This window comes from Lissotriton helveticus, chromosome 5_1 (genome assembly GCF_964261635.1).
Source record: "Lissotriton helveticus chromosome 5_1, aLisHel1.1, whole genome shotgun sequence".
NCBI lineage: Eukaryota > Metazoa > Chordata > Amphibia > Caudata > Salamandridae > Lissotriton > Lissotriton helveticus.
The window spans coordinates 351,822,368-351,850,001 of record NC_136065.1 but is presented as its reverse complement, the minus strand read 5'-3'; the positions used below and the strand labels follow the sequence as shown (position 1 = coordinate 351,850,001).

The 27,634-nt window shown below is 43.0% G+C and overlaps 1 protein-coding gene across 3 annotated transcripts in view; it reads right to left on the bottom strand.

Annotated features, from left to right (window-relative positions):
• Positions 1-27,634, bottom strand: part of TNFRSF14 (TNF receptor superfamily member 14) — a 470,620-nt gene that overhangs the window by 56,180 nt on the left and 386,806 nt on the right. For 2 of the 3 annotated variants that reach the window (XR_013594741.1, XM_078642475.1), the window contains exon 8: positions 6,729-6,964. Coding sequence is in view for 2 of the 3 variants with exons in the window: in XM_078642475.1 (XP_078498601.1) it covers positions 6,729-6,964 (236 nt within the window). In the remaining variant the exon portion in view is untranslated. The remainder of the gene's footprint in view (positions 1-6,728; positions 6,965-27,634) is intronic. The other variant, XM_078642476.1, reaches the window with a different exon arrangement.

The window sequence follows — 27,634 nt, the reverse complement described above, 5'->3', positions numbered from 1 at the left end:
ACAAAAGAATTTAAATATGATCGACATAGGGCCTCGTGTACATAAAACTGGAGTGCTGCGGAAAGATGCAAAATGTAGGACAGGCTGCGAGGCCCGATTAGATCGATTCGTCTCGAAATCGGATTTATATCCCAAAATATTGGGACACAACTGGAACTTTTATTAAATTTTTACTGCTTGGAACAATCACGGTCAGAGTATAGCCCACTTTTAAGAAGGCTATAAAGTAGTAAAAGACAATAGTTTCTGATGTGCTTAAACACTTAAATTGCATATTTTTATAAGGATGGCTCCAGGCGTTTTTGCCTGAGGCACCTAAACATCGTAGATCATGACTGGAATCGCCCAATAAACATGAGAAATGCTTTACATACCCCATAATTTACAGTGGTCTTTACTTTGTGTTTTTGTTCTAACGACCAGTTACCTAGATTGTGAATATTGTCGAACAAATGTTCACTATCTATACATTTTTAATATGTAGAAATCGCTCTTAAATTAGTTTTATGTATTAATCAATTATTTTGTGTACATTTTGTAATAAAAATAATTATTTTAGTACCTATTTTGCATTCATTTTAATTATTTTATACCTCTAATATGAGTAAAAAAATCGAACTATCCCCTAGATTCATCAAAGTCCCGTTTTGCGAGTCTGTAATAGCGATTATTAAGGAATCGCTATTACAGACTTGCAAAACGGGATTCATGTACAAATCGCACTTTATTTTGCGATTCCTACAGCTTCCTTATTTGCGATTAGCTAATTGCTAATCGCAAATAAGGAATAACTCTCCATTCATTCCTATGGGCCTAAAGGCCCATAGGAATGAATGGGAAGACATATCAATGTGCGAATCGCTATTAGCGATTCGCATTTTAAATCAGCGATTTCAAGGGTACAGGGGTGTCCAAAGGACACCCTGTTGCACCCCTGAAATGGTATTGGACGCTGGTGTTACGCACACACATGTCCCAAGGACATGTGTGTGTGTAACATACAACTTAGAAAAATGCACTTAAGTGCATTTTTCTAAGTTTCCGCTATTTACCATGAGGTTTGACTTCGCGGTAAATAGCGGCCCAAAATTGCGAATTCGCAATTTTGAAATGTTTCATGAATTGCATTTAAGGAATCTCAAATAGAGATTCCTTAAATGCAATTCCTCGCAAAATAGCGAATTCTATAATAGCGATTTTTGCATTTGGGATGATGAATCCCAAATGCAAAAATTGCGCTCGCAAAATGATGAATCTGGCTGCATGTCTGTTGAAAGAGCACCGGTAGACTCTTCATTAATCCTTATGCTAACGCAATACAAACGATAACTAAAAATGTCCATCAGGGATTTCGTTTTTGAGACGTTAATGTTCGTATTCATATGCCTGTATGGGTATCAGGTTGCCCTGTTATTATAAACTCTTGAATCGGAGATGTACAAGCCACCAACTAGGCAAAGCATGCCATTAATGGCACTTATAACACCAGACCGACAACTGGAGGTTCTGAGAGAATTAAACACATCATCCAAGGAATACTGTTTGTGACACACCCAGTTTACAGCCTTACTACAAATGAAGACCTCATACCAAGCAGCTGACAACAGATGGCCAGTGAACTGCTGTACAGGGCTTTAGCTAGCCAGAGAAGCACAAATACACGCTATCATCATGACTTCACATCCATTGGTACTGCCACTGTGGGTACCAAATAAATTACAGCAGTCAAAACTCGCTGTAGCGTATTCACCAGCCCTGCAGAATGCAAATAGATTACGCCGCACATGGGAGCTGCGGGTGATAATATCTTTACTCTCCAACATCCATTCACACACTGCACATTACGTCATACTTCCCATAATCACACATTAATACCTCCCTCACATATCAAGTAGTTCCTGTTCAAAGTCTGCCCAGAACCACAAAGGTCCTGAAGCATATAGCGTCAATATGCTACATGTCCCCCTTTGTTATATGAAAAGGTGGCAGGCATAATTTGAACTCACATCTCTTCAATCAATCTCCGAGGAGCTTGCACTTGTCTGCCAGCTCGGGTGATCCAATGGGATTGAGGTTCATCTTTTTCAGGCAACAGCAGCACAGCCTCAGGCTCGAGTGACCTGCGGGTGTGGTTGCCTCCACCGTAGTCTCAGGAGCTGGCAAGTGTTGAGGTAGGTGTTTAAAATGTGATGTGTCCTGAGTGATGGACTTCCCAGGATGATGAGCTGTCACCATGTGTCCTTTGTATGCCACCACCTGTAAAGGGTCAGGGGCAAAAGGGGTGGCCTTTTTTCGTTTCTGTCTCTGTTTTACCAATACCCAAGTTTCCTTTGACAAAGATGGTTTCCTAGGCATGGCGGCGCTGATCAGCATACACTTTCATTTTGCTCTTGCGAGCAGTGTCAATAGCACAAAGTTTGTCAGCATTCACTGATTGTTCTGATGTCCACTAAGGTAATTTTGTTTGGATGGCTCTCGCAAACAACAAGGCAGCTGGGCTCTCACCCGGTTTGGAGTGAGGAGTTGACGATAGGCTCGGAGGACCAGGAACATAGCTTTGTTCAGGTCGATTGCTTTGATGGGCGCTCGTTAAACTACCCTCTTGAGGGTGCCCATAAATCTTTCTACTACAACATTGGCTTGGACCAGAGTGGTATACTCTTTGGGTGTTGAACTCTTTGAACTCCCTGCTGTTGAACGGCGGGCCATTATCAGATTTGAGTATTTAAGGGGATACTCCATGTTGCAAAGATGTCATCAAGCCTTTCTATGACTGTACCATGAGCCGTCAGGACAGTGTTTCCACCAAAGAAAAATGGGAACATTCATCGATGACTACCATGAGAAGATGTCCATCTCCTTAAGGTCAGAAGAAGTCAAAAGCGACTATTTCCCAGGCCCGGGCAGGAAGGTCACACCTCGTCACTTGGTGCTGCGTCACCTTGGGGGACAATCAATTGTAGATGTTGCAATGCTTTCAATTCCCTTTCTACTCGCTCATCTAGTCGAGGGAACCACACTGTCTCTCAATGCCCCTATGGTCGCTACAATAGCACCATGTCCTTTGTGGGCCCATTCTATGACCAGTTGACATAGGCTCTCAGGTATGACAATTTGCAAGCCTCTCAATATTATGCCTTCTTGTGTGACTGCTAACTTATCCTGTAAGTTTTTTAACTTTTGGAAACCAATATCATCAGCCAAAGGCCGTGAGTGTTGTCTACATGATGGTGTTTCAATGAGTACTTTGACGATACTCATGTCTTTGTCAGTGTTGTTGGCAGCAATGATTTGGTCCACAGACAGATATTCGTCAGTCGTCCTGCATGATGAACTGGGACGATGTAGTGAAGCTCATGAAAAGTAATCTGCTGGATTCTGATCCTTTCCAGGTTTGTGTACAATCTCACAGTCATACTTTTGCAGACTCAACCCCCACTTATCGAAGCGATGAGGCATCTTAGCCTTCAAGTTTCAAAAACATAGTGAGCAAACCAACACCACAGCCAGAGTCTCCTTCTCAGGCTGAGAGTAGGCACGTTCTATTTCAAACAGGCTTTGAATGGCATAAGCCACATTCGGATGGCAGTTGGATTGACCAAGTATTGCCCCAAGCCCGACCGGGCTCACATCCACGAAAAACCTCAGTATGTATCTTGGGGTCATAGTAGGCAATTTCAGTTGCATTCTCAATCGCATGTTTTAGTTCTTTGAATCTCCGATCGCATTCAAGAGACTACTGAAAAGAAACAATTTGTTTTGTCAAGTCTCTCAATGGGGAACTCACTGTGGTGAAATTGCAAATGTATCTTGAGCAACAACTGGCCATGGCTTGAAAGGATTGCAGCATGGTAAGATCTTGTGGGGAGCAAGTGGATAACAGTGCTTGCACCTTGTCGGGATCTGGAGTCATTCCATATCAGAGAAAAAGTGCCCAAAAAAACGTACGTTTGATCTTGGGAAATTCTTTCTGGGTTATCCCAAAAAACAGTACTTCATTACTGTAGTTGCAAGCATGTTAAAAGTTTGGATTACTCTGCATATAACATCCAACAATATCTCAGCAGCTGATGGCACTAAAAAATGGAGTCTCTTGTATCTGAACAAAACAACACGAGTGGAAAAGTGGGAATATATCTGCAGTTCTCTTCTAACTTGAGTTGGTGGAAACCTTTGTTTAGGTCAAGACGGGAAAATACATTCAAGTGCATGATCATGTCCACTATAGGAGCACCAGGGTGTCTCTCCCTCTTAATGGCTCTGTTTAGTTGGCGTACATCAACACAAATGTGCACCGCTTCACTACTGTCCTTTTTTGGTAACTACCATGGGGGAAACCCATGGCATGGGACCTGTGGAACGTTCAATGATGTCATGTTCAAAAGGGTTGCAGACTCTTTCTCTACAGCTTCTTGCAGATGGCAAACAAATCTAAGGTGTCGTTGTGCAAACGTATGGACATCTCTGTTGAAATTAAGTTGTACTTTCATTTTCTTAAACCATGAACTTTGAGTTGTCCTAAACCATGAAACAACAATGTGAATTGGCTCGTAATCTGAGATTGAGCACAGAGTTTGTAGTAGAGGGATATTAATCCCATATCAGCCACTGTGGCAAAATGTAGCAAACATGCACTAGATGAGGTTCCTTGTAGAATATGAATGGTGGCTCCTACGGGCATCATTTTGTGATGCATTTTCACTGTGAACAACCCCTGGCTTTCTAGAGGTTTAGAAGCTGCCCAGGTGTATACCAACGTGTCCGAGAAATTGAGGCATGGTATAGGCGAGAGACTGTTAAACCTTTCCACTGGCATGATATTGACGCTCCACTATTGATGATGAAGGATACTGGGTGACTGTTCACCTTCAATGTAATTCAGGGACAGCATACAAAAGAAGTTTGGCGCTTTGCTTGGTGAGTTGTTTTTTAAATTTGGTCTACTTCACAGGCAGCTAACCCCACATGTGCACGCCATATTTTGGTAAACATCATTAGCACACACACATTTTCTTCACTGGTGCTCGGTAGCAATGTATAAGAACCTTTCTACGACAAACTTGGCAACAATTGATTTTGCTTGGCCTCTACTTGTCGTAGGTGAAGTTGCTTTTTGGTTTTGTGGGCATGGTGAGAGAGCATCTGGTACATTCTTGTGCCTAACTTTTCTATCTGTCGTGACACACTTGATTTTTCCTTAATACAACACAGTTATGACGTTGTTCTCTTTCCCACAACCCTCTCAGAGTTGTCCTAGGGCTGGACATTTGCCTTCATGGGGAAAAGCCACATCAGAAGCATAGTTTTATTTTCTTTGCCACCACCAAATTACGTGCAATTGTTTTGTGCTTGCTTTTTATGGTCAATGCTGATTCAGTCTGCGCTGTCCCTGCTTCCATGTAAGCAGCTTTTCGTTCTGCTCACTACTCTGCTCTTGCTGACATCGGCATTTTCTCTAGATTAGTGTCTCTCTTAACAGGTGCCTTTTAAGAGTCTGAAAGGTCTTTCTTGATTCTAAGGCACATGGCACCCTCATCGGTGAAGTCACAGACCTTGAAATACTTCATAAGGGCATCATGTCTTTCAACAAACGTATCTATTGTTTCACCAGTTTGTTATCGTGCGTTGCTGAAGACATACCTTTCATAATCGACATTGGCATTGGATTGAACTTGGCTTCCAGCGCTTCTTTCACGCATGAGGAAAACAAGACTGCTCCCCCTGAGAGTTTGCAACGATACAGCAAACTGCTCATGCGTACCACTCCTGCTCAGAATCGATACAAAGTGGTCAGCGACCGGCACCCGTGAAGTCAAAGCCCTACTCCAGCGTGTACACAGCTGTAGAAACAATCGGGAGGCCCTACAGAGGAGTATCTTTCAAAACGTACTCTTGTACTAGCTGAAAGTCTGATGTTGAAAAATAAAAATGCTTTCAAATTAGTGAGGGAAATATAACAAAGAATTCTATAAAAACAATGCATTTAACACAACTCTGGTACTTTTAGGAGGCTGGGCCAGAGGTAAAGGCGAGGAGACTTAAATGGTTTCTCAATGGTGTCTTTTTTATTCAAAGTATTGAGATATTGATATATAATCACTTGAAAACAAAATTCTCTTCAATTTGTGATTTCAGTCCTCTCCTTTTTTTCTTCTAGGGCTTTGGGTGTGGCTGGATCTTCGCCTGATTCTCAGCGGAAAAAAGAAATGGGTTCAATAATAATGCCTAGAAGTTTCCGTCACCAACACCTCTGGTGGTTGGATAGAAAAGGAGGGAGGTTTCAGTGAAGAGAACCAAAGGTTATTGGGGTTGGCTCTGTCATTCACTATGTGCAAAAGTAGCTGTGTCTCTAATTTACTTTCCTTACCTAAGAAATTAATTGTATCAAGAAGGAAAAAGAAAGGGAAAAGAAAAATGAGGAAAGAAAAGAAAGAAAAGGAAACAATATATGCCCCTTGTCTTGGGACTATTCAGGGAAGTTCTACCCCGGGCAGTTTTCAGTAGTAAATCTCTTTTGTTTTGTCTGCCCAAAAGTCTTATGGGACTTGTAGTCTTTTGTGGGTATATGTTTGTTAATATCTATATGCATGCAGTTCTGTTTATTCTGAACTCGAGTTTTCGTTTAAGGAAATGTAAACAGTTCATGCGCCCTTCACCAACACCGATTGTGCCCCATTTCTGACCCACAACCCCTCCCTGCTCTAAACGATTATGGCTACGGCACTTACCGCTCCGTGTCAACTCCGCAGAGTTGCGGGGACGTGACAGAGCCCTCCGGGGCTGTATGCCATACCTCAGAACCTGACTCGTTATCCTCGTCCTCTCTACCCCATCCGCCGCATCTTTCTGGCTTGGCTGTTTCCGATGCGGGCCTCATTTGAGTTGGGCGCTCTGTACACTCAACAGGGATTCCAGTTTCTGTTTTCTTCAGGCTGCCTTCCTCCCATTTGTTACCTCTGGGAACCTGTTTAAAGAGAGAGGACCCTTTTATTACCGTATCAGTCTGTTTAATCTTGCTTTCTTTCTTTTCCAGGTCCTGCAACGGCGAGGAACTACAGCGGCAGGACGGCCAGATAGTGAACTGGCAGGAGAGGATTCCCAGGTAGGTAAATCGTCACAACATGATTTTATTTTCCTGCTTATTTTTTCCAAAAATGTGTTTAACAAATATCCCAAAATTAGATAAAGGAGCAAGCGTACCTAGCTATATTTAAGTGAAGAAAATAAAGAACCACTTATAAAATTTTGGGTGGTATTTTTCTGAAGGAATTCTCTCACACAATCCTTCTATTTGTGTGAGGATGTATGATGTTACAACGCATGCTTTTACCATGCATGCTGTTACAACGCAGTTTTTACAACGCATGCTGTTACAACGCATAGCGCTTTGGGGTGCTGGATAGTGAATAGTTTAATTTACTATTCCAACTCCAGTCCCCGTGGACACTAGGGAAGGTTATTGGATAGTAAATTAACCTATTCCCTATCCTAGAGCGCCCCCCCAGCGCAATGCGTTGTAATGGTTTCCGTTGTAAAACCTGCGTTGTAATAGCACTGCGTTGTAAAAGTTTCGTTGTAAAGGATGTTTCCCTTGTGTGACATTATTGTTGTTTGGAGTAGTGATATAGGGGTAAACGCAGATACCATAAGTATTTTAACAACTATAGCATGAAATACATAAGATGCATAAACGATCATGCAGGTTATACTACTGAGAAGGGTACCAACACAATGTAGTACCAAAACAATCCATTCCTACCAAGGTCAGACTTTATGAGCTTGCATCACTTACTGTTAAAACCAAAATTGGTGTAAACAACTGATCACCACTAGTAGGAGTTGTGGATTAAGGAGGCTCAGATGTGTTTGGGGAGTTTATATAAATTGCAGTTTTGGGGCCCATTTCAGTACCAGAAGGACTCGTATCTTGGACGGGGACAAGATTATTGGGTTGATTGGATGGTTTGTTTGCTGTTTTATAGTCCAAGGGAAGAAAAGGTAAGTAAGAAAAAGTTTAAGGATGCATTAGCTTTATATAAAGACTTTTAATGGTCTTTGTTTCACCAAATCCAAATCAAAACCTAAGCAATTTTTGCACATTTATTTAGCGCAGGCTTCGCTAACAAGTAGCTTGTGAGCTACCGGTAGCGCTCCGGCTACGTTTAAGTAGCTCTCCTGTGTGCAGTCCAACCTATTAAATGTGATGCTTTTGCTTGATTTAATTAATACATGTAAACCAAATTTAAAAAGTGTGTATTTCAGACAAAAAGGTATGTCTTTGAGAACTAATTAGCTGATGTTTGGAGAAAAATAGACAAATTTCCTAAATATATTTAAAGCTGGTATTTGAATGATAAATCATACGGTAATCGGAAGTCTTATTACTGACAATATGACCATGATGTCCAGGGCATTGCAGCTATGACTGTTATTTATTACTTATGTTGAATGTAGAGGCATTTAAAATTTACAAAGCCTTTTTTTACATTTCTGCTGTCAACACTCCTGATGCACTTCGGTGATCACTGTTGGTAAACCTGGATATTGTGGCCACTAAGGTAATCCTGTCTTTTGTGGTCAGTATTACAACACTAATATCAGTAGCTCACAATAATTTTCATTAAACAAAAGTAGCTCATCTTACAGAATAGGTTGGAGACCCCTGATTCAGTGCAACGCCAGAGGAGGGCTAGGATGTACAGGGATAATGAATACAAGTTCAGAACCATCTTATTGGTTCTTATTATTGCATATACTTGTATAATTTAGAAGACGTGCACAGTATCACTGCGTTTGCATACACGACACTGGGGAAATCATAAGTCTACACTCCTAAATTTGTGAGGTTATGTGATGTACATGAGGAAACATTAATATTTGACAGAAGTTGTAAGACATATGACTTTCTCTATCTCTGTCTTTGTAACTCCCACACAAACCTTGATTTATGCTGAAGTAAGAGGGTATCCTTTCATCTAATTAATTTGACCCAATTTATTTCTCATTCTCCCTTGTGTATGCTACCGCGATCAAGGCTTTGTCTAAGCACTGCATGCCACAAGTCACCATGCTGTGCCAAAGTTTTGTCTCTTCTTACATATTCACTACACATCACAGTCTAGAAGTCCCCAAAAAGCTGCAATTTCCAACACACTTTCCTGAAAAGAATCACATTAAATTACATGCAAAATCCAAAATGACAGGAATGCGTATTAGTCTGCAGACAAAGAGTGGAAATTAATGGGTGCGTGTGGGACAGCATCCCACCAGATTTGGAGGTGGGTTAGCAGACTGCTTTGAAGCTTTAATATTACAGAGTCTGACACTGGGAGTGCAGCAAGGTTGTGAGCACCGATTTACACAAAATCCTTGAATTGCCTTTGAAAGACGCCAGACGAGTGCGGTTGTGGATGGTGGTGGTAGGGGTTGCGAGTGTGAATATTTTCGTCTGTGTAAGGCAGAGACAAGGGCGTTTACCCAATGCAAAGCCAGTATTTTCGATGAGGCTAAAACTTGCTTACTCCAGAGACATAAGCAGACCTAGCATCGTATCATATGTGCCATAGTGGCTGAAGAGCTCAGGACTTGCAGTAATAAAGAGCAGTAGGGTTTTCATGTTTGATTTAAACACTGCAAAGCGGCCAGCATAGGGTAATATTTTTTAAGAAAGTGGTGGGAGGTGTTTGTGAGAGAGCCTTCCTTTGGTTTTGTCAGTCTGTGAAAGAGGCATCACTTGCACAATGAGAATCTTGGCATACTGGAATGCTCTTTGGCATTATGGTGGCACACCTGGCAAAACTGTTGGCCCAACATATTGCAAGTTTTCTTTGCATGACGACGGCTACTGTCTCCAATACGAAGATGCTGGAATGCTGTAGAGACCCTTTGTATATCATAACCCACCTATGCACACATCACATTATAGTGACCATCCCTTGCATAACAATGCAGATCTCACACAAGTTAGTAGTTAATCTTGTAATACCATGTGTCTTGGGCATTTTGGTCACATTATGGGCATTATTAGGACATCCTAGACATAGTGGTAGCCTAAACGGCAGAGTGTATGCCATCCCTACATATTTTCTTTATTCTTGGCATAATGGTAAAATTCCCTAGCATCATGTTGGCTATCCACGTTATAGCATTATTGAGACAGTGTCTTAATCCTTTCCATAAATCACATTCTCAGGCAGAAAGACATGAGCATGGCCCTGTCAAAAAACATAAGTGAACTGAACTTTCTTGGAAATGTGCAGATGAATAGACGATACGGAGTTAAATTGCAGCAAGGAATCCTCAGATACATCCAGCACCCGGAAGATAACCAACCTCTTTTCCATCCCTGCTTCCGTCAGGGTCCTTCGTATATGTGCAGCTCACGTGGCAGTATGAACCTCGGGAATACAGAATATTTCTTCAAGTGACAGTTTATACAACTTCTACCTGAAGTGGCGAATTTTACAAAAAATATCCATCCCACCCCCTCTTTTCTGTGCCATTTCCAGGACTATTTGGGAGTGGCATCTTCACTAAGTTGGAGAGCTTCAAAGTAGAAGGTGGGCCCATAGCCCATTATGATCAAATCATTATTGACCAGTGCCCCCTATGTCAATATTTGGTCCCTCAGACTGCTTATGTGCCTGTGAAATTCCTCCAGTGCAGATGGGTAACCTGCCCATCTCCCCTGCTGCCTACACTCTTCCTCCCAGAAGCTCTGATGCAGTTGTCACCGGAAACCAGACTTTTCTACTGGTCCACGTATATTGTCGAATGGTGACAAAAACAGAATAATGACAAAAACCGAAAGATCATTTTGCAAACCTAGAAGTCAATCAGAAAGCTGCATATTAAAAAACTGGACCCTGGAGGTGGTACATCTAGCACAAACAGGGAAGTTGTTTAACTAATTGAATATAGGAAGATGTTCTATTTTGATATGATTGGTAATTTACTCTCTACACTATAGCAAACTCATCTGAAATACCTGTAAAACTAAATAGTTTTCAATGTTATCTTACAAAAAAAACAGATCATAACCAGGGTGTTTTGATGTGGTGATACTTTAAAAAGGTTTGTATATTATTAGTTTGTATATTTAGGTAATTGTATTTACTTCTACTTGCTGATCAGTATTGTTCTCATGAAATTATTGCTCATGCTTGTTTCCCTAAGCTATAAGATAATAAGTATTCCTGTCACACAAATACATTTTAAATAAATATTTGTAAGGGGAAGAAAGAGAATATAGTCAGGAATTCTCCATACTAATGCCACATAATAACAAGATGAATTAGTCTGAATTTATAATACATGCATGAGAAGTATAAACAGAGTGGCAAAAATGACTCAGTAGGTTACTGCAAAAACGAAATAGAAACTAATAGAATGGACTGTAGTAGATGGTTGTGGATAGAAAACAGTTTTTCCTTTGCTAATATGTATTAGGCATTGCTTAAAGTGACAATCACCAGGTAATATTGTTTAAAGTTTTAATTAGTCAGTATGTGAGTGCCTAGGCCAAACACATGAAACCTAACTGATCCCATCTTCTGTAAATCACATGAATGCAATGCTTATGCACTAACGTACGCACTGGCAACTAGCAATTAAAATGGTACTTTACAGAGCTCAGTTACTGGTGGCAAGGATAGACTAAGAAGAGAGATATAATGTTCTCGTCACTGCTTTGGCAAATGTTTCTCATGGTTGTATCTGCAGTGGGAAGGATGCTCTTGTTACTTATATTATCTATTGTACCAGGAAGAAGTTGTTTTCCATACCGGAGAACCAACTGTTAGGTAAATTTCCCTTGCTGAGGGAGGGCATATCTATCTGTGCTTAGAATTTGTGTTAGAAATTGGTTGAGCTTTTGTGCACAAGATGTCATTCAGATGAATAAACTCGACTCTCAAAGAACAATTCTGCTACTGAATTTTATTTAAGAACTTAACATTGACAAGCATACCAATGTAGTTCTACGAAACGTAATCAAAAAGTGATATACGTGTTCATTCCGGGGGGCCTTAGGTCCAAAGATCTTATTTGTGTAATTAAGCTAAAACATAAGAAACAAGTAGTGCCAAAACCAGTAGGGCTTGCTTTAACGTGCTAAGCTCACAACATGCATGCACAAGAGTTCTCGGCATGCCTTACCACATTAAAGCCGGCTCCAACCTTCCTCGCAGTCCCTGATGATCGTTGGTTACGATTTACAGTGTGTTTCTTTTTATTTTTCTCTCCCTACGATTACCCATGCAGTTTTGCACACTTTTTTAGCAATAGGTTTTGAAGTTGCACTAACATGCTCATATTGATTGTCAGTGTACAAGGTGTCCAAAGTGAATACTGATATTTTTTGTACCTTTGCAAAGACAATGATTTCCTCTAAAGCACTGAAGAGGCTGCACCAGTTAGAACTGCGTACCTGCAACAAATGATGGACGGGGTGCTGAATGATTCAATCATTCTCCCCCAGTCAAGAGATCTGGGTTAAATCCATTGTTCTTTTACCCACGATGCCGCCCCAGTTTGGACCCAGCCCTATGCAAATCAGTCTTGACCCTGTGCCTCATGGGAACAGTCCAGACCGAATTGCCATGCCAGGTCCTCCGTGGACTGGAAGCCAGTATTCTGGGACCGATTTCAGGGTACATCACCCTTCATCAGCCAGGCTAGCTTGAATACAGTGACACAGTAAGCAAGGGACCACCGTCTGGGCATACCCATACCACTTAAGGCAAAAAGTGTAACTGCAACAAATGTTGGAACAGAATGCTGAATGATTCAAACATTCTCCCCAGTCAAGAGATCTGGGTAAAATCCATCGTTCTTTTGCCCACTACGGCACCCCAGCTTGGACCCAGCCATATGCATATCAGTTTTGTCCCTGTGCCTCATGGGAACAGTCCAAACTGAACTACCAGGCCAGGTCCTCCTTGGACCAGAAACAAGCATCCTGGGACCGGTTTCAAGATATGTCACCCTTCATCAGCCAGGCTGAGCAAGGGACCCATGTCTGGGCGTACCCATCCCACTTTGGGCGAAAAGTGTAACTGCAACAAATGATTGACGGAATGCTAAATGATTCAAATATTCTCCTCCAGTCAAGAGATGTGGGTTAAATCCATTGTTCATTTGACCACTACGCCACCCCAGTTTGGACCCAGCCATATTCAAATCAGTCTTGACCGTGTGCCTCATGGGAACAGTCTAGACCGAACTGCCAAGCCAGGTCCTCCCTTGACCAGAAACAAGCATCCTGGGACCGGTTTCGGTGTTTGACACCCTTCATCAGCCAGACTAGCTTGAATCCACTGGCACAGTGAGCAAGGGACACACGTCTGGGCATAACCATCCCACTTCGGGCGTGGTAGTTGGGACTGGACTGTTCCCATTGGGCGCAGGGTCAAGATTGATTTGCATATGGCTGGGTCCAAACTGGAATGGCATGGTGAGCCAAAAAACGATGGATTTAGGCCCAGATCATTGTACTGGGATGAATGTATGACATTGTTCTGCATTCTGTCCATTAATTGTTCTTTTTGCATTTGTCACCCCGAGTGGGACGGGTATGCCCAGACAAGGGTCCAGTGCTCTCCATGCCACTAGAGTCAAACTATCCTGGCAGATGAGGGCTGAAAGCCTGAAACCGGTCCTTTAATGCTTGTTTCCAGTCCAGGGAGGAACTGGCCTGGCAGTTCGGGCTGGACTGTTCCCATTGGGTGCAGGGTCAAAACTGATTTGCATATGGCTGGGTCCAAACTGGAATGGCATGGTGAGCAAAGAAAAAATGGATTCAGGCCCGGATCTCTGTACTGAGATGAATGTATGACATTGTTCTGCATTCTGTCTATCAATTGTTCTTTTTGCATTTGTCACCACGAGTGGGACGGGTATGCCCAGACGTTGGTCCCGTGCTCTCTATGCCACTGGACCTAAAGTATCCTGGCTGATGAGGGCTCAAAGCCTGAAACCGGTCCTAGGATGCTTGTTTTCAGTCCGGGGAGGAGCTGGCCTGGCAGCTCGGGCTGGACTGTTCCGATTGGGCGCAGGGTCAAGACTGATATGCATATGGCTGGGTCCAAACTGGAATGGCATGGTGAGCAAAAAACGATGGATTTAGGCCCAGATCTCTGTACTGGGATGAATGTATGACATTGTTCTGCATTCTGTCCATCAATTGTTCTTTTTGCACCAATTAGAACTGCGGCATGCCCTCAGTTTCTACAATGATAGAACTAGAGAGTAACATTTTGATGATCAACCGTATTTGGTTCATCAGTGAGAACAAATGAATGGCGGGCCAGAAACTGGTTTATGACGAAGAATTGTAATCTACATCAACTGGTTTTATTCCATGCCGAAGAAGCATCTTGCTGATTACCTTGGCGCTCACTCCATCTGGGCAAAAACTAGACCCACCATTCCAATCTTCTGATTTTAGATATATACTAAGCAGTCACGTGGTATGTCCCCATGCATTTACCGGGCACTATAGCTTCCATTGTCAAGATCACAGGGAGGGCAGTTTTGAAAGTTTGTGCCAGTAGGGCTTCCTCGTGGAAGTCCAGTCCTCAGACCCACCACTCTGAAGGGGGTACTGCATTGGTGTTAATTCATAAATTGAGGAACCTATGGTTAGAATCATCCAAAAGAAGACTAGGTTACTCATCTCTGGCAACACTCTTTTCTGGTGGATACTCTAACTCCATATTCTTGACCACCTGCCCTCCTCCCCATTCTGTGGGGTGGAGGCATAGGAGTAAAGGGTAATTTTTTGCACCCTGCCAGGCATGGAAAAAATAGAAGATAACTGTCTTATGTCTGGAGGTGGAAGGTAGCATAAGGAGGCAGATGGGGCCACCTGCCAGCACACTGGTGTTATTCCGTAGTTTCCAGTTCGGCAACTGGGGAGATTTTCAAGATGATAAATGAGTAGTTATAAATATTCACCAGTAAATTCAGTTTAGAATCTGTAGCGACATTAAAGGGTAGATGTGGTAGACAGGGAGATTGAGAGACACACCTGATTAAGCTTGGTTGTCAGTGGCCCACAAATTATTACAAGTCCTGGTCATCTGGGTTCGAGTCTCGGTAACAACGCCAAACATCCTGTGATTCTGGGCAAATCACTTAATCTACCAGTGCCTAACAACAAAATGAATGTGTGTCTTCTTGTAACGTAACTGGTGCTATGTAAAGTTCTCTGATACCTGATTCAGTTCGGGTCAAGTTCGCGCTATATAAAACTCTGCAAAAAAACAAAATGAGGACTGGGCCAACTAGGCTTTCTCACTTGCAAGCACGTGCTGTCTCTTGCACCTTGTGGTAAATTAAATTACCTGGTATCTAATTTCTATGCGGTAAAGTTCAATAAAACAGCTCAATCAAAATAAGAGACACAGAGTCCGTGGCGTCTGAGTTTTAAGGGGTTTTATTCCATAAAATGGAATTGGTTCGAACCAGGTAGCATGATCCATCACCACGAGGGTTCAGGAAGGGAATCATGGACATGTACAATGATTTATTAACAGCACACAGTATATATAATATCATTACAGTGGTGATGGGTTCAGAAGGCGTAACGGCTGAAAGAAAACAAGATAAGAAACATGTGCGTAACAATATGTAATCAGAAGGCGTGCACAAGGGTGAACACGGAGGTGGGTGCCAGAAACGTCACATAGAAGAAGAAATATTTCAGCATTTCAATCATAGAAGTGACGCAAGTGGGTGGATCCCTAGAAGAATCCTGCAGTGTCAGCAGAAATATATGGCAGAGATGCGCACGCAGCAGCATGACGTGTGACTGACGTGGAACTGGAGGGTGAAGGGGACTTGACATTTAACGCTAGGATTAGAGACAGAAGTCTGGTGGGTCAGATCAACTTGTTCCTAAATCATATCTGGTATCTTGTGTTTGGAGAACTGTATTATCTTAAAAGAAAAGGTCTCTCGGGCAGAGGCTATTCTATACTGACTGCTAATGCGTGTATGTGTGTCTACGTGTAATGCGAGGGTCATGGGCCTACCATGGCAACAGGAGCTATGAATTACGTACATGGAGACAGAAAAACCGGGCCCTTTACTCTGCAGCTGGGGGAATGTTTACCTAAACTACTAGACAGGAATGTATTTTCGAGGAGCGGAGCAGATAACTTGAAGGCTGAATACAGTTTTGGCAGGCAGTCAGACAGAGCCGGGCACCACTTGCCGCGCAGGGAGTAAGTCAAAGTTCAGGGATGCAGATGCAGGTCCTCGCTGCAGTTTTTAGAGGCAGAAGTCAGGAAAAGGCTCGATGGCAGAAATCAGGGCCTCCGCCAGAGCCATGAAAACATGAATGTGTACCATGTAAAGACGGTGGCCCGGCACACTTAGGAACTGAATTATTGATCCATTCATGGCGGATCAGAAAGAGGACATGTTAATGTTGGACGCAAATGTATTTGCGTCTTCATAGCGGGTTATGGAGGGAACTTACATGCACTTTAAGCACATACATGGAGCCGTTGGGGTACATAGTAGGGGACACAATTGAGCATAAAAATTCATATTACCTCATTCCCTCCTTGTCCCCTACGGACCCTTCATGATATATCAATCTTCATTAATCCATCTATGTGTTCATCTAACATCATTTGCTCTTCCTTTTTCTGACGGGAATTTGAACTTGAACTTGAATGGGGAATACATGATGTGGCGCACAAACCGCATATCGTCGGCCCACATTGTAGACATAGGCAACAACTGAATACTATGAGAAGGGCTATCCCTAGGAAGGATAGGACTTTCCATCCCCAGGTGGATAACACGCTCCAGAACCAACCGGACCAAGTCCAGGTGCCTGGATCCTGGTGTATCTGACTAGCAATTTGGTGAAGACGGGTAATGGCTTTATATACTGAAGGTGCGTTTTGTGGAATGAAAATACAGCAACTCGATCCGATGACTCTACAAGCTCCGCCCCTATCGGCCAAGATGACGTCAAGAACAAGACGATTTTGAAGGACAACAAGTCTCATAGCAGACTGTTCCTCTGTTAAATTGCCTAGGGCGGAAGTAGTTTCATTCACTACTGCTTCAAGGGTTCTGGTCAATCTACGTATCAGTTTACTATTCGAGACAGTACCTAAGTAGGGTAAGAAACCTTTATTGAAATCTGTATATTGCTCCCATGTAGTTTCAGTATAATCGACAATCGGGAGTTCTCTCTTGTGTCTAGTATGCACTAGGTGGGAGTTCCTATGATAGTCAGGTGGGGCTAGAAAAACAGGTGGCAGAAGGAATGCAATGTAACAAGTACCATCCCAATCTAGGGGTAAACGTATGTATGCTGTATGGCCACAAACAAAATAGGAATGACGGGAAGCTTTGAATGTAGACTTGCCTTTATCACTGAATTTGACTACAGTGGTACATTCGCTATGACCTAGGTGTACTGAACCATTCTTTCTGACACATAATTCACCTTTAACAGGTAATACTGACATAGAGGGTAAGTCTGACTTGGTTTCGGACTCGACATTCAGAATCATGAGGTTAAGTGTAAAATTACCTAATCCATATACTTCGTTTTCTAGATCGGTCCCTGTCCTTTTGGGAAGACCCTCCTTGTCAGGGAAACATACTTTGTGCAGAACAGTGTTCAGATTTCCCCATACCCAATTGCCTTGGTAAACTACGGAATCAGAATCTAAGGAATTTATTAAACTAAACCATGCACCACAGGAACCATTGTGTGTGAACGGGTATGGAAAGAGGGGCAGAACTCCCTTGTATCTCTGATAGGGGGGGAGTCGGCCACATATCCAACAATTGGTAGCATTGCTGGCCTGATGGGAATGTTGTAACATACTAATGAATGTATTGTTGCGCAGCGCAAGTCTGTATGACAATTCATGCGGGGGTAATTCACTGAAAGTGTGCTCGGTAGTGACATTTGAAGAAGAATGTGTATGCTTGAAAATAGGGTAATACAAGTTTAACAGTATACTTGCAGCAATAATCATAAGACTCAGAAAAAACATAATCAATAATGTCACTATGCAGTGACTGCGGAGAGATTCACAATATTCACGTTTCTTGAGCTGTTTCTGTCTATCTCTCTCTCTATCGGGGTCTAGCGGGAACATGTCAGAATCAGGTCTAACCGATTCACCTAGGGGAGGACTTAAACAATTAAACTGTCTGACTTGCTAGACCTCAGTTTGGATTTATACTCCTCGGACGGAGTTTTCTCTATCAGGGGAAGTTTAGAGTCACTGAAATCTGGGCAGTCCTTAGAGGGGGAGGGCTGAGAGTCTGTAACTGGAAGCAGTCCATGAAATATCTTGACGTGGCTGGAGTGGAGCCACCCTTTGCGGCCCTCGACCTTGATTGCAGTCCTCGTGGTTAGCAGGACAAGTTTCGGCTCCTGCCAACGGGGCTCCAGCGGACTCCTCCGATCAAAGTTCCTGACGAGGACATGATTCCCCGGAATAATCCCATGTGGCTTTACATCGGTGTTGTCGGGAAAGGCTGCAGCAACCTGTGAACGACATGATTGTAGTGCAGACATCAAGGAGGCAAGGTAATCTGTCAGCATATTACAGTCAACATCTGTGATCTTTCTAGGCAGAGGAGTCCCCCACATATTCGGTGGCCTGCCAAAGACCACCTCATACGGGGATAGCCCTGTTCTCGAATGCGCTACCATCCTCATGTAGAAGAGGGCAACGGGTAATGCAACTATCCAGTCTACGCCCTTTTCTTTGCAAATCTTGGCGAGACGAATTTTCAGAGTCTGATTGTGACGTTCCACGAGACCTGCTGCCTCGGGATGTCGGACACAGTGAAACTTCCATTGATAGCCGAGCAGGAGTGATACCTGTTTCATTAACTCGGACGAGAATGGCTGACCGTTATCTGAATACACGACACGGGGCAAACCGTACCGTGGGAAAAATTCACGTACCAGCTGCTTGGCAGTGGTCGGAGCAGTGTAATCTGGGACTGGATATGCTTCTGTCCAACGGGAAAGTGCACAGACAACTACGAGGACATATTTAAATCCTCGACAACGTTCCATCTGGATATAATCCATCTGGAGGACTTCAAAAGGGTGATCGGGAGGGTGAAATCCACCTTGCTCTACGGGAATGCCTTTACCTGGGTTGAACTGACAACAGATCATGCAAGTACGCACTTTCTGCTTTGCTGCTGCTCGTAAATGTTTATTGAACCAAAGGTTTTGAATACTGTCTAACATGGCTTTCTCTCCTAAATGTGCAGGACTATGTGCTGTGGTAATAATGACCTGAACCATAGAGTCGGGGAGAAACCATGTGGCCTTTCCCTTCGTCATCCATCCCTGTTCTGTCTGGATCCCTCCCAGTTCAGTCCATTTCCTGATTTCGTCTGGTGTAGCATGTGTCTGTATGTCGATTACATCTAGGGCGGGATCCTTAACTGTCATGGAATGAGTTGGCGTCGGGACTATTGTCTTTGTCAAGTCAGGTGTGTGAGTCTGTGCTGTGCGCTTGGCTGTTCGGTCTGCCAGGTCGTTGCCCTGGGAAATGTTGTCAGTGACTTTAATATGTGCTTTACACTTCATGATGGCTATTGCTGTAGGCAAATGTATTGCTTCTAACAGAGCTTGAATGAGGGGACCGTGCTGGATCTTGGCACCGTGTGAAGTTAAAAAACCTCGTTCTTGCCAGAGGACTCCGAAGTCGTGTACAACTCCGAATGCATAACGGGAATCTGTGTATATGTTAACTTTCTTGTTCTTAGCTAGAGTACAAGCTTGGGTCAGAGCAATGAGCTCTGCCGCTTGGGCTGACAGGGTGTCAATACGATGTGTTTCTATGACATCAGTTTCTGTTGTTACTGCATACGCAGCCACTAACTCTCCTGTGCTTGTTCTCATACATGAACCATCCACATAAAGTGTCAGGTCTGGATCTGGTAATGCGGTATCTGTCAAGTCTTGTCTGGGTTTCGTCATGATGGTAATGACTTCGACACAGTCATGTGCCAAAGGGTCTGTCATATTTAATGGCAAAAGTGTAGCTGGATTCAATGTGTTACAGCGTCTGATTTCTATGTGTGGCTGAAATAATGTCAATTCATAACCTGTTAGTCGTGCTATAGTCAAGTGTTGAGTTTGTGTACGGTTTAAAAGAACTTCCACGGAATGTGGAACTTGTACTGTCAATCGGTGTCCTAACACTATAGAATCACTTTGTCTGATTGCTAGAGCTGTTGCTGCTACTGATTTCAGGCACGCAGGCAAAGCCTGGGCTACTGGATCTAATGTGCTGGAGAAATAGGCACACGGTTTGTGTGACCCTGCTTGGTCTTGAGTGAGGACTGATAATGCAGTACCTTCACGTTCTGTGACAAATAGTGTAAAAGGTTTGCTGTAACTTGGTGTCGCTAAGACTGGTGCTTGACATAAAGCTTTCTTTAATTCGTCAAAAGCCTGTGTATGTTCCTGAGTCCAAGGGAGGACAGTCGATGACGCTGTCTCCTGTGTTGTCAACTGTATAAGTGGCTTGGCTAGGAATGCATACTGAGGGATCCATTGTCTGCAATAAGAAGTGAGGCCTATAAAGGCTCGCACCTCCTTTTGTGTTCTGGGCTGTGACATATTTACAATTAACTGGATACGGTCGGGTGTTAGCTGTCTCCCCCATTTGGACAGCAAGTGCCCAAGGTAAACCACTTGCTGAACACAGAATTGCAACTTCGAAGGGGACACCTTGTGTCCCTTGTCAGCCAGAGAATGTAAGACTGTCATTGAGGCATGTTCACATTCGTGTTCACTTCGAGCGGTGATCAACAGATCATCGACGTACTGGAGTAGGGTAGTGTTGTCAGGCATGTGGATACTGTCAAGCTGTCTTTTCAGTGTCTGACTGTAAATGCTAGGGCTCACTGTCACCAATCTAGCAAAAATGAATTACATAAAAACAAATAAATAAATAAATAATTAAAATTAATTCTCAATTCAAAAGCACTATTTTATATTGGGGAACCTCTATCCAAAACCTCTGCAGTTTTACAATAAATCCTACTCTAGATCTTGGGAACAGTATGACCATACTACCTACAATATGTTCTCTAAATGTATCTGAATTAATCCACATTATTCGTGTTAGAAACAGAAGGCCTAGAAGCCTTGAAAAAAACTCACTCCTTTGAGAAGCAGCCCCTCCCTCTAGAATTATGTTCGCGCTCGGAGCTTTGAATCAATTCCAAGCCGGGCTACACTGAGATCTAAAATTGAATGACTGCCAGATGCTGAACTCATCGCAAGAGCAAGACTCTTGCCAATTATTCTGTTTACACTACTGGGGGAATAACTATCCATTTGCAAGCGTGACTTTATCTGAAGTCAATGAAGCTTTTAGTGTTGACTGCTTCAGAGGAGCAACTTGGCCCCCCCTTCACATAAACAAAGGGATCGCGGAAAGAATTGGGTTATGGCCAGCAAGACAGGCACTGCTCGCTCCAAGAGGGAGTAGCCCTCCCTTTTTATATAAACATTTATATTCTGGGAACCAAGCCATCTCGGGCTGGACGGACTGTCTCAAGGTTAAAAAAACACATTCCTTGTACGTCATAACATATCTCTTCCCAGGCCAGAGCTTTATTCTCTAACTAACTGAAGCAAACTTTAAAACGTTGTAAAAAGTAAATTAACAAAGACATATTTTTATTTTGTAACTAAGTGACATGCTAACATTTTAAATTATTCTGTACTGCTACTAGCTGCAAGGGAAAAAATAAACAGAACAAAACAATCATGGCATGGAAACACACCATATTTTACTTTTTTGAAAATAACATGTCGAACTTCTTAATTCTGCATTGCATAACCAATATTTTCATAAGTAAGTGTGCAACCTTTTCTATTCTACCTATTAAGAGGGCCAGAATCATACTTTTTCAAAAGGCCATGTTTTCTAATTTTAGTGGGGACTGTTCTCTGCACATATTAATTGAAGCAGTCTGTCAAAGTACATAGGTGAGCCTTGAAATTAAATGAATGCAAATCAAACTAATGTAGGGGACTCTTAGCAATGCATTAAGATGGTAGTGTATTATAGCTATCAAAAAGGGCCACGTTCATTAATTTCACAGATAGCCACTTTTCTAATTGAGTGGGCTAATATTCACACGCTATTCTAAAGGGCAGCTTGCATTGGGAAAAATATTCTGTAGAAACATTCCTATTTAAAAAACACACTGTTCTATTACACTAATAAAAACGCATTCTATGAAGGGTCTGATTTATATTTTCTTGTCAACCCTGAAAACATCTAAGCACCCTCTGTGCAAACCTTTATCTCAATTCGACTGGTCTATTTACAACTTTACCGACCTCTGAGCCAAACACATTAAATCAAGTATTCCAAAGCAAAACCCTTCACAAAAACACTCCTTTACTCTCCATGCAACATTTTACCATTCAATCTGCAAACTGAATACGCCCATTGGATAACATGGCAAATCGCACCCCCGCACAAAACATGCTTTTTCCACCACTTCCACAGCTCAGATCCTTTTCAAATTTTGCATCACAGTAGTTCAAGCTATTCCCTAAATCCTCACCAAAAAGCAACCAAATCCCTCCACTGGAACGGGTACGAATTTCCGCTCAAAAACACGCCCCCCCCGCAAACACACAAAAAAAAAAAAACGCCAGAATCCCTCAACACCTTGTTAAAACAAATACTGCCTTCTCAATAAAAGATATTAACTCTTTGGCAGCCGAAGCACAATCATTCCCCAATGACTGCAGTACATGGGAAAGTCATGAACTCATCTCTCAATGTTATCACAGAACACATACGCACATCTTCAAAAACATTTATATGAACATAATAACATGCTCTGCACAAAACATAACTACATGGCGCTATTCACAAGCCATATTTACAAGGAGCTATACTTAAGAAAATTCAACATACTACTCACAAGTCTTAATCACAAGTCGCTATTCACAAGGAACTACAAGCTACTCACAAAGCGTTACACACATGGATGTAACAGACTATTCACAAGTCTTAAGCACAAATTCACAAATAAACCAACTAGTTACTCACAAGGCACTTTCGCAGTCCAGAAGGGACTTGTCTAGATACAAGGAAATGAACTCTTCAGATGTTGTTGGCTTTAATTCTACATACTCTAAAGGGTACAGGTGGTGGCGTTCTCTACCTACTGGGTCTTTCTGGGTTGGTTACTTTAGCTAGTTTTTCTGACAGAACGGGATAAATACCAGTTAACAACGGCATTTCTTGGCTTGTTTAGTTCTCTCTGCTTTATTGAATTCATTTTCTGTTCTCCTATGTCACTCTTTGCGCCATAACTCAATGGCATCTTTCTGAGAGGGTCTTGACTTTCTTTTTCAAATGGCCTTTAGCCCATGCTTATTATACATAAAATGACCAGGTGTGTCTCTAGGCCGGATTATAACTGTCTATTCTAGTAAACATCTTCTGGTCCCTATCTGACGTAACTTACTGAACAGCGGCATTTTTGAACCTTGATACTTGATACTTACTCGAATTCGAACACCATAAATACAATATACACAGTAATGCAGATCAAACAATCACTCATACCACGACATTAAAACCATATATTAACTAGTAACATTTACTTGATGTACTGCTAAACAGCACAGATACACTGCTAAACAGTGCAGACCGGGTCTATGTACCCAAAACCCGTCTCGACCGGGGCAAACTAATGCACCCGTCTAGATGCGTCCCCAGCAAAGGTACTCACCGGGAAGCACGGAACAGAAGGCCTCGGAAAACTCGACACTGGACTGGACTCGACTCGACTCGTGACGTAGGTACTTCGGAACTGGTGGGCCTCACGACACCTCGGACCTTGCACTCTCGGCTGGACTCGGGTCGGGATCCTCCGCACTCCTCACCGCCTCGTCTGGGTATCAATTGCAGTCTCAGTCACCTCCGTTGGTCTGAGGGAGATACAGGAAATCCTGTGGATGCGCATGAGTGTCCGTCCGGCTGTGGCAGGGGACTAGGGCTGCAACGCACCGCCGGCGCGTAAGGTGAAGGAAGGTCCCATCTGGGGTGCCATTCACTGTGGTAAATTAAATTACCTGGTATCTAATTTCTATGCGGTAAAGTTCAATAAAACAGCTCAATCAAAATAAGAGACACAGAGTCCGTGGCGTCTGAGTTTTAAGGGGTTTTATTCCATAAAATGGAATTGGTTCGAACCAGGTAGCATGATCCATCACCACGAGGGTTCAGGAAGGGAATCATGGACATGTACAATGATTTATTAACAGCACACAGTATATATAATATCATTACAGTGGTGATGGGTTCAGAAGGCGTAACGGCTGAAAGAAAACAAGATAAGAAACATGTGCGTAACAATATGTAATCAGAAGGCGTGCACAAGGGTGAACACGGAGGTGGGTGCCAGAAACGTCACATAGAAGAAGAAATATTTCAGCATTTCAATCATAGAAGTGACGCAAGTGGGTGGATCCCTAGAAGAATCCTGCAGTGTCAGCAGAAATATATGGCAGAGATGCGCACGCAGCAGCATGACGTGTGACTGACGTGGAACTGGAGGGTGAAGGGGACTTGACATTTAACGCTAGGATTAGAGACAGAAGTCTGGTGGGTCAGATCAACTTGTTCCTAAATCATATCTGGTATCTTGTGTTTGGAGAACTGTATTATCTTAAAAGAAAAGGTCTCTCGGGCAGAGGCTATTCTATACTGACTGCTAATGCGTGTATGTGTGTCTACGTGTAATGCGAGGGTCATGGGCCTACCATGGCAACAGGAGCTATGAATTACGTACATGGAGACAGAAAAACCGGGCCCTTTACTCTGCAGCTGGGGGAATGTTTACCTAAACTACTAGACAGGAATGTATTTTCGAGGAGCGGAGCAGATAACTTGAAGGCTGAATACAGTTTTGGCAGGCAGTCAGACAGAGCCGGGCACCACTTGCCGCGCAGGGAGTAAGTCAAAGTTCAGGGATGCAGATGCAGGTCCTCGCTGCAGTTTTTAGAGGCAGAAGTCAGGAAAAGGCTCGATGGCAGAAATCAGGCCCTCCGCCAGAGCCATGAAAACATGAATGTGTACCATGTAAAGACGGTGGCCCGGCACACTTAGGAACTGAATTATTGATCCATTCATGGCGGATCAGAAAGAGGACATGTTAATGTTGGACGCAAATGTATTTGCGTCTTCATAGCGGGTTATGGAGGGAACTTACATGCACTTTAAGCACATACATGGAGCCGTTGGGGTACATAGTAGGGGACACAATTGAGCATAAAAATTCATATTACCTCAACCTGTTCAGTTACAGCACTAATTAGTTACTCTTGCAGGTATCACAAACTGCACTTCATACTTAGGGTCTCAATATAAATTGCCCAGAGCAGTGTCCATGGCAGGGACATCGCTCTGGGCTACTTCAAGTGCCCTGGTGCTTACATTACACAACACCTTCAGGTGTGGAAATACTGCACCCGGTTTCACTGGGTGCGGATCCACCTTACGCCTCCTCCCAACATTGCCCTGCACTAGTGCCCCTTTCCGTCAATGTGCAGCACTACCACTCCACCATTTACCACTTGCTTCAGCAGAAATTAGCCTTCTAGTCAGCTAGGAAGTGGAATTGACACGTGATAAAGGACCCGCTATTCCTTTGGCCAAGTTACTCCCCATTCTGGATGGAATAACTTGTGATGCCTGGTATCTGGCAGTGGTATTAGCTGGAACCAGAGAATATGGCCTCTCCATATATGGGGCACATCTTTTTGAGAGTCTTCGTGGTATATGGTGTGGCGCCGCGGCCAGGGCGACTGACGCTGGAATCTGGGGACCACGGTTCGATCCCCGGCTCCGGCGGCAGGTTAGCCCAGCACCATGTGACTCTGGGCAATAGCTCGCTTAATCTTCCCGACGGCCCCCAGCGCCTAGAGACCCTTACGGGTGATTGTGCGCTTTACAAATGTGGACTTTACTTTACTTTTATATGCAGACAGCATTGCATACTGTAATGCACAGCCCACAATATTCTGCCATTGTGTGTACTGCTGTATTACACATAACAATGCATACACGGGTGGACTGCACAACGGTAGTCTATATTTCGGGACAATGCACAGTACTTCAGACTGGCAGGTACAGCTCACAGCAGTGCACATTAAATAGTATTTTCCAGGCAACATTGTACACTTTGAAATACTCCAATCTGTAATTCACACTTCGCCCATCATTCTATGAGTTGGTGAACTAACAGTGTTGTAATTCCCTCTCTGGAGTTCCTGGTAAAATGAGGAATGGTGATTCAAAGATGCAAAATTACTGCAGTGTTACAGATTTTCCCTCATTTCACCGTATCGCGTTCTGCAGGTAATTTTAAAATTCCAGACCATTATCCAGGGGCACCTTCAACCAGGATTTACCTGGTGAAAGGTGTCCTCTAAAATCGCCTATAGTAACACTGCAAGCTTTATTGCAGCATATTTTCTAACTCCAATTCTGTGGATACTCCAGTTTCCAGCCGAATCCGTATTAGAACAATACTTGGAAGTAGGGCCTTGGAAGCACTGCAATCAAGGAGAAGGCTGTACTATTTAGATTTTTTATTGGAGGGTACAACAGAATAGAAGGTTAATGCCAGGATTTGCTCAGCTGCTTGAGAAAATAAGAGCGAACTTTGGAAGTACCGCTACCTCCTGAAAAGACAGAAAGACCTACAACAACTTTGACGTTCCTAGCGATTGAACTGGACTTTTTAGAGATGGAGTCTAGACTGCCACTCTCCAAACTGGAGCCACTGAAGGAAATAGCTGAGGAGGAGAAGAATAAATGTTGGTATCAAACGTCATAGACACAGTAAATATTGGTGCATCAGAACTTTGCACGTAGAGAAGCGGTACTCAAAAAAACATTCAAAAAGCAGAGTCCATGAAAGGGGCACAAAACCTAATGAAAGGGTTAAAATATGACACGAGGTCTTGACAAAAGTTCCAAATTTGGGACTTACCCATGGTGCCCCACTTCTTTTTTGCATAATTTATGCAGCATTCTAATCTTGACCGGGCATTCTTAAAAGTTCCTAGCTAGTATAACAGTATGTTTGTAGCCGCCAGACAACATGATAACTCAGGAACAAAGACATTTTCAGATGGACTTGGTTTATATTGTGAGTGATACTGGAGTGTGAGGGAATTGTCAGTTAAATGGAGAGGAACTAATTCCTGCACAATATTCTTGGGATCTTTCCTGTAGTACTGACAGTGCAAATTTGAGGGCGAGTGCATGGTAATGTCAGGCTTTTGCCTATGAGGTGGTATACATACATGGCATGACAACTATGGGCCACTTGCTGTTGAAGTTGTGAAGTAAGCTGGTTTGACTGGAATGGAGCAAACTTTCATCATATTTCATGCACAGTGGTCAATATTAAATGGGTAAGCATCAGAGATAAGTACCAAAAGATGCATGGAAAGCAGGGAGTGATGGCACTACCACTAGCTGATGGTTGGGAGATAATCTTGAAGAAGCGACAGATATAAAGGAAAGTAAGTATGGATGTAATGGAGAAGAGATGGGACTATGTCCTCCGTTTA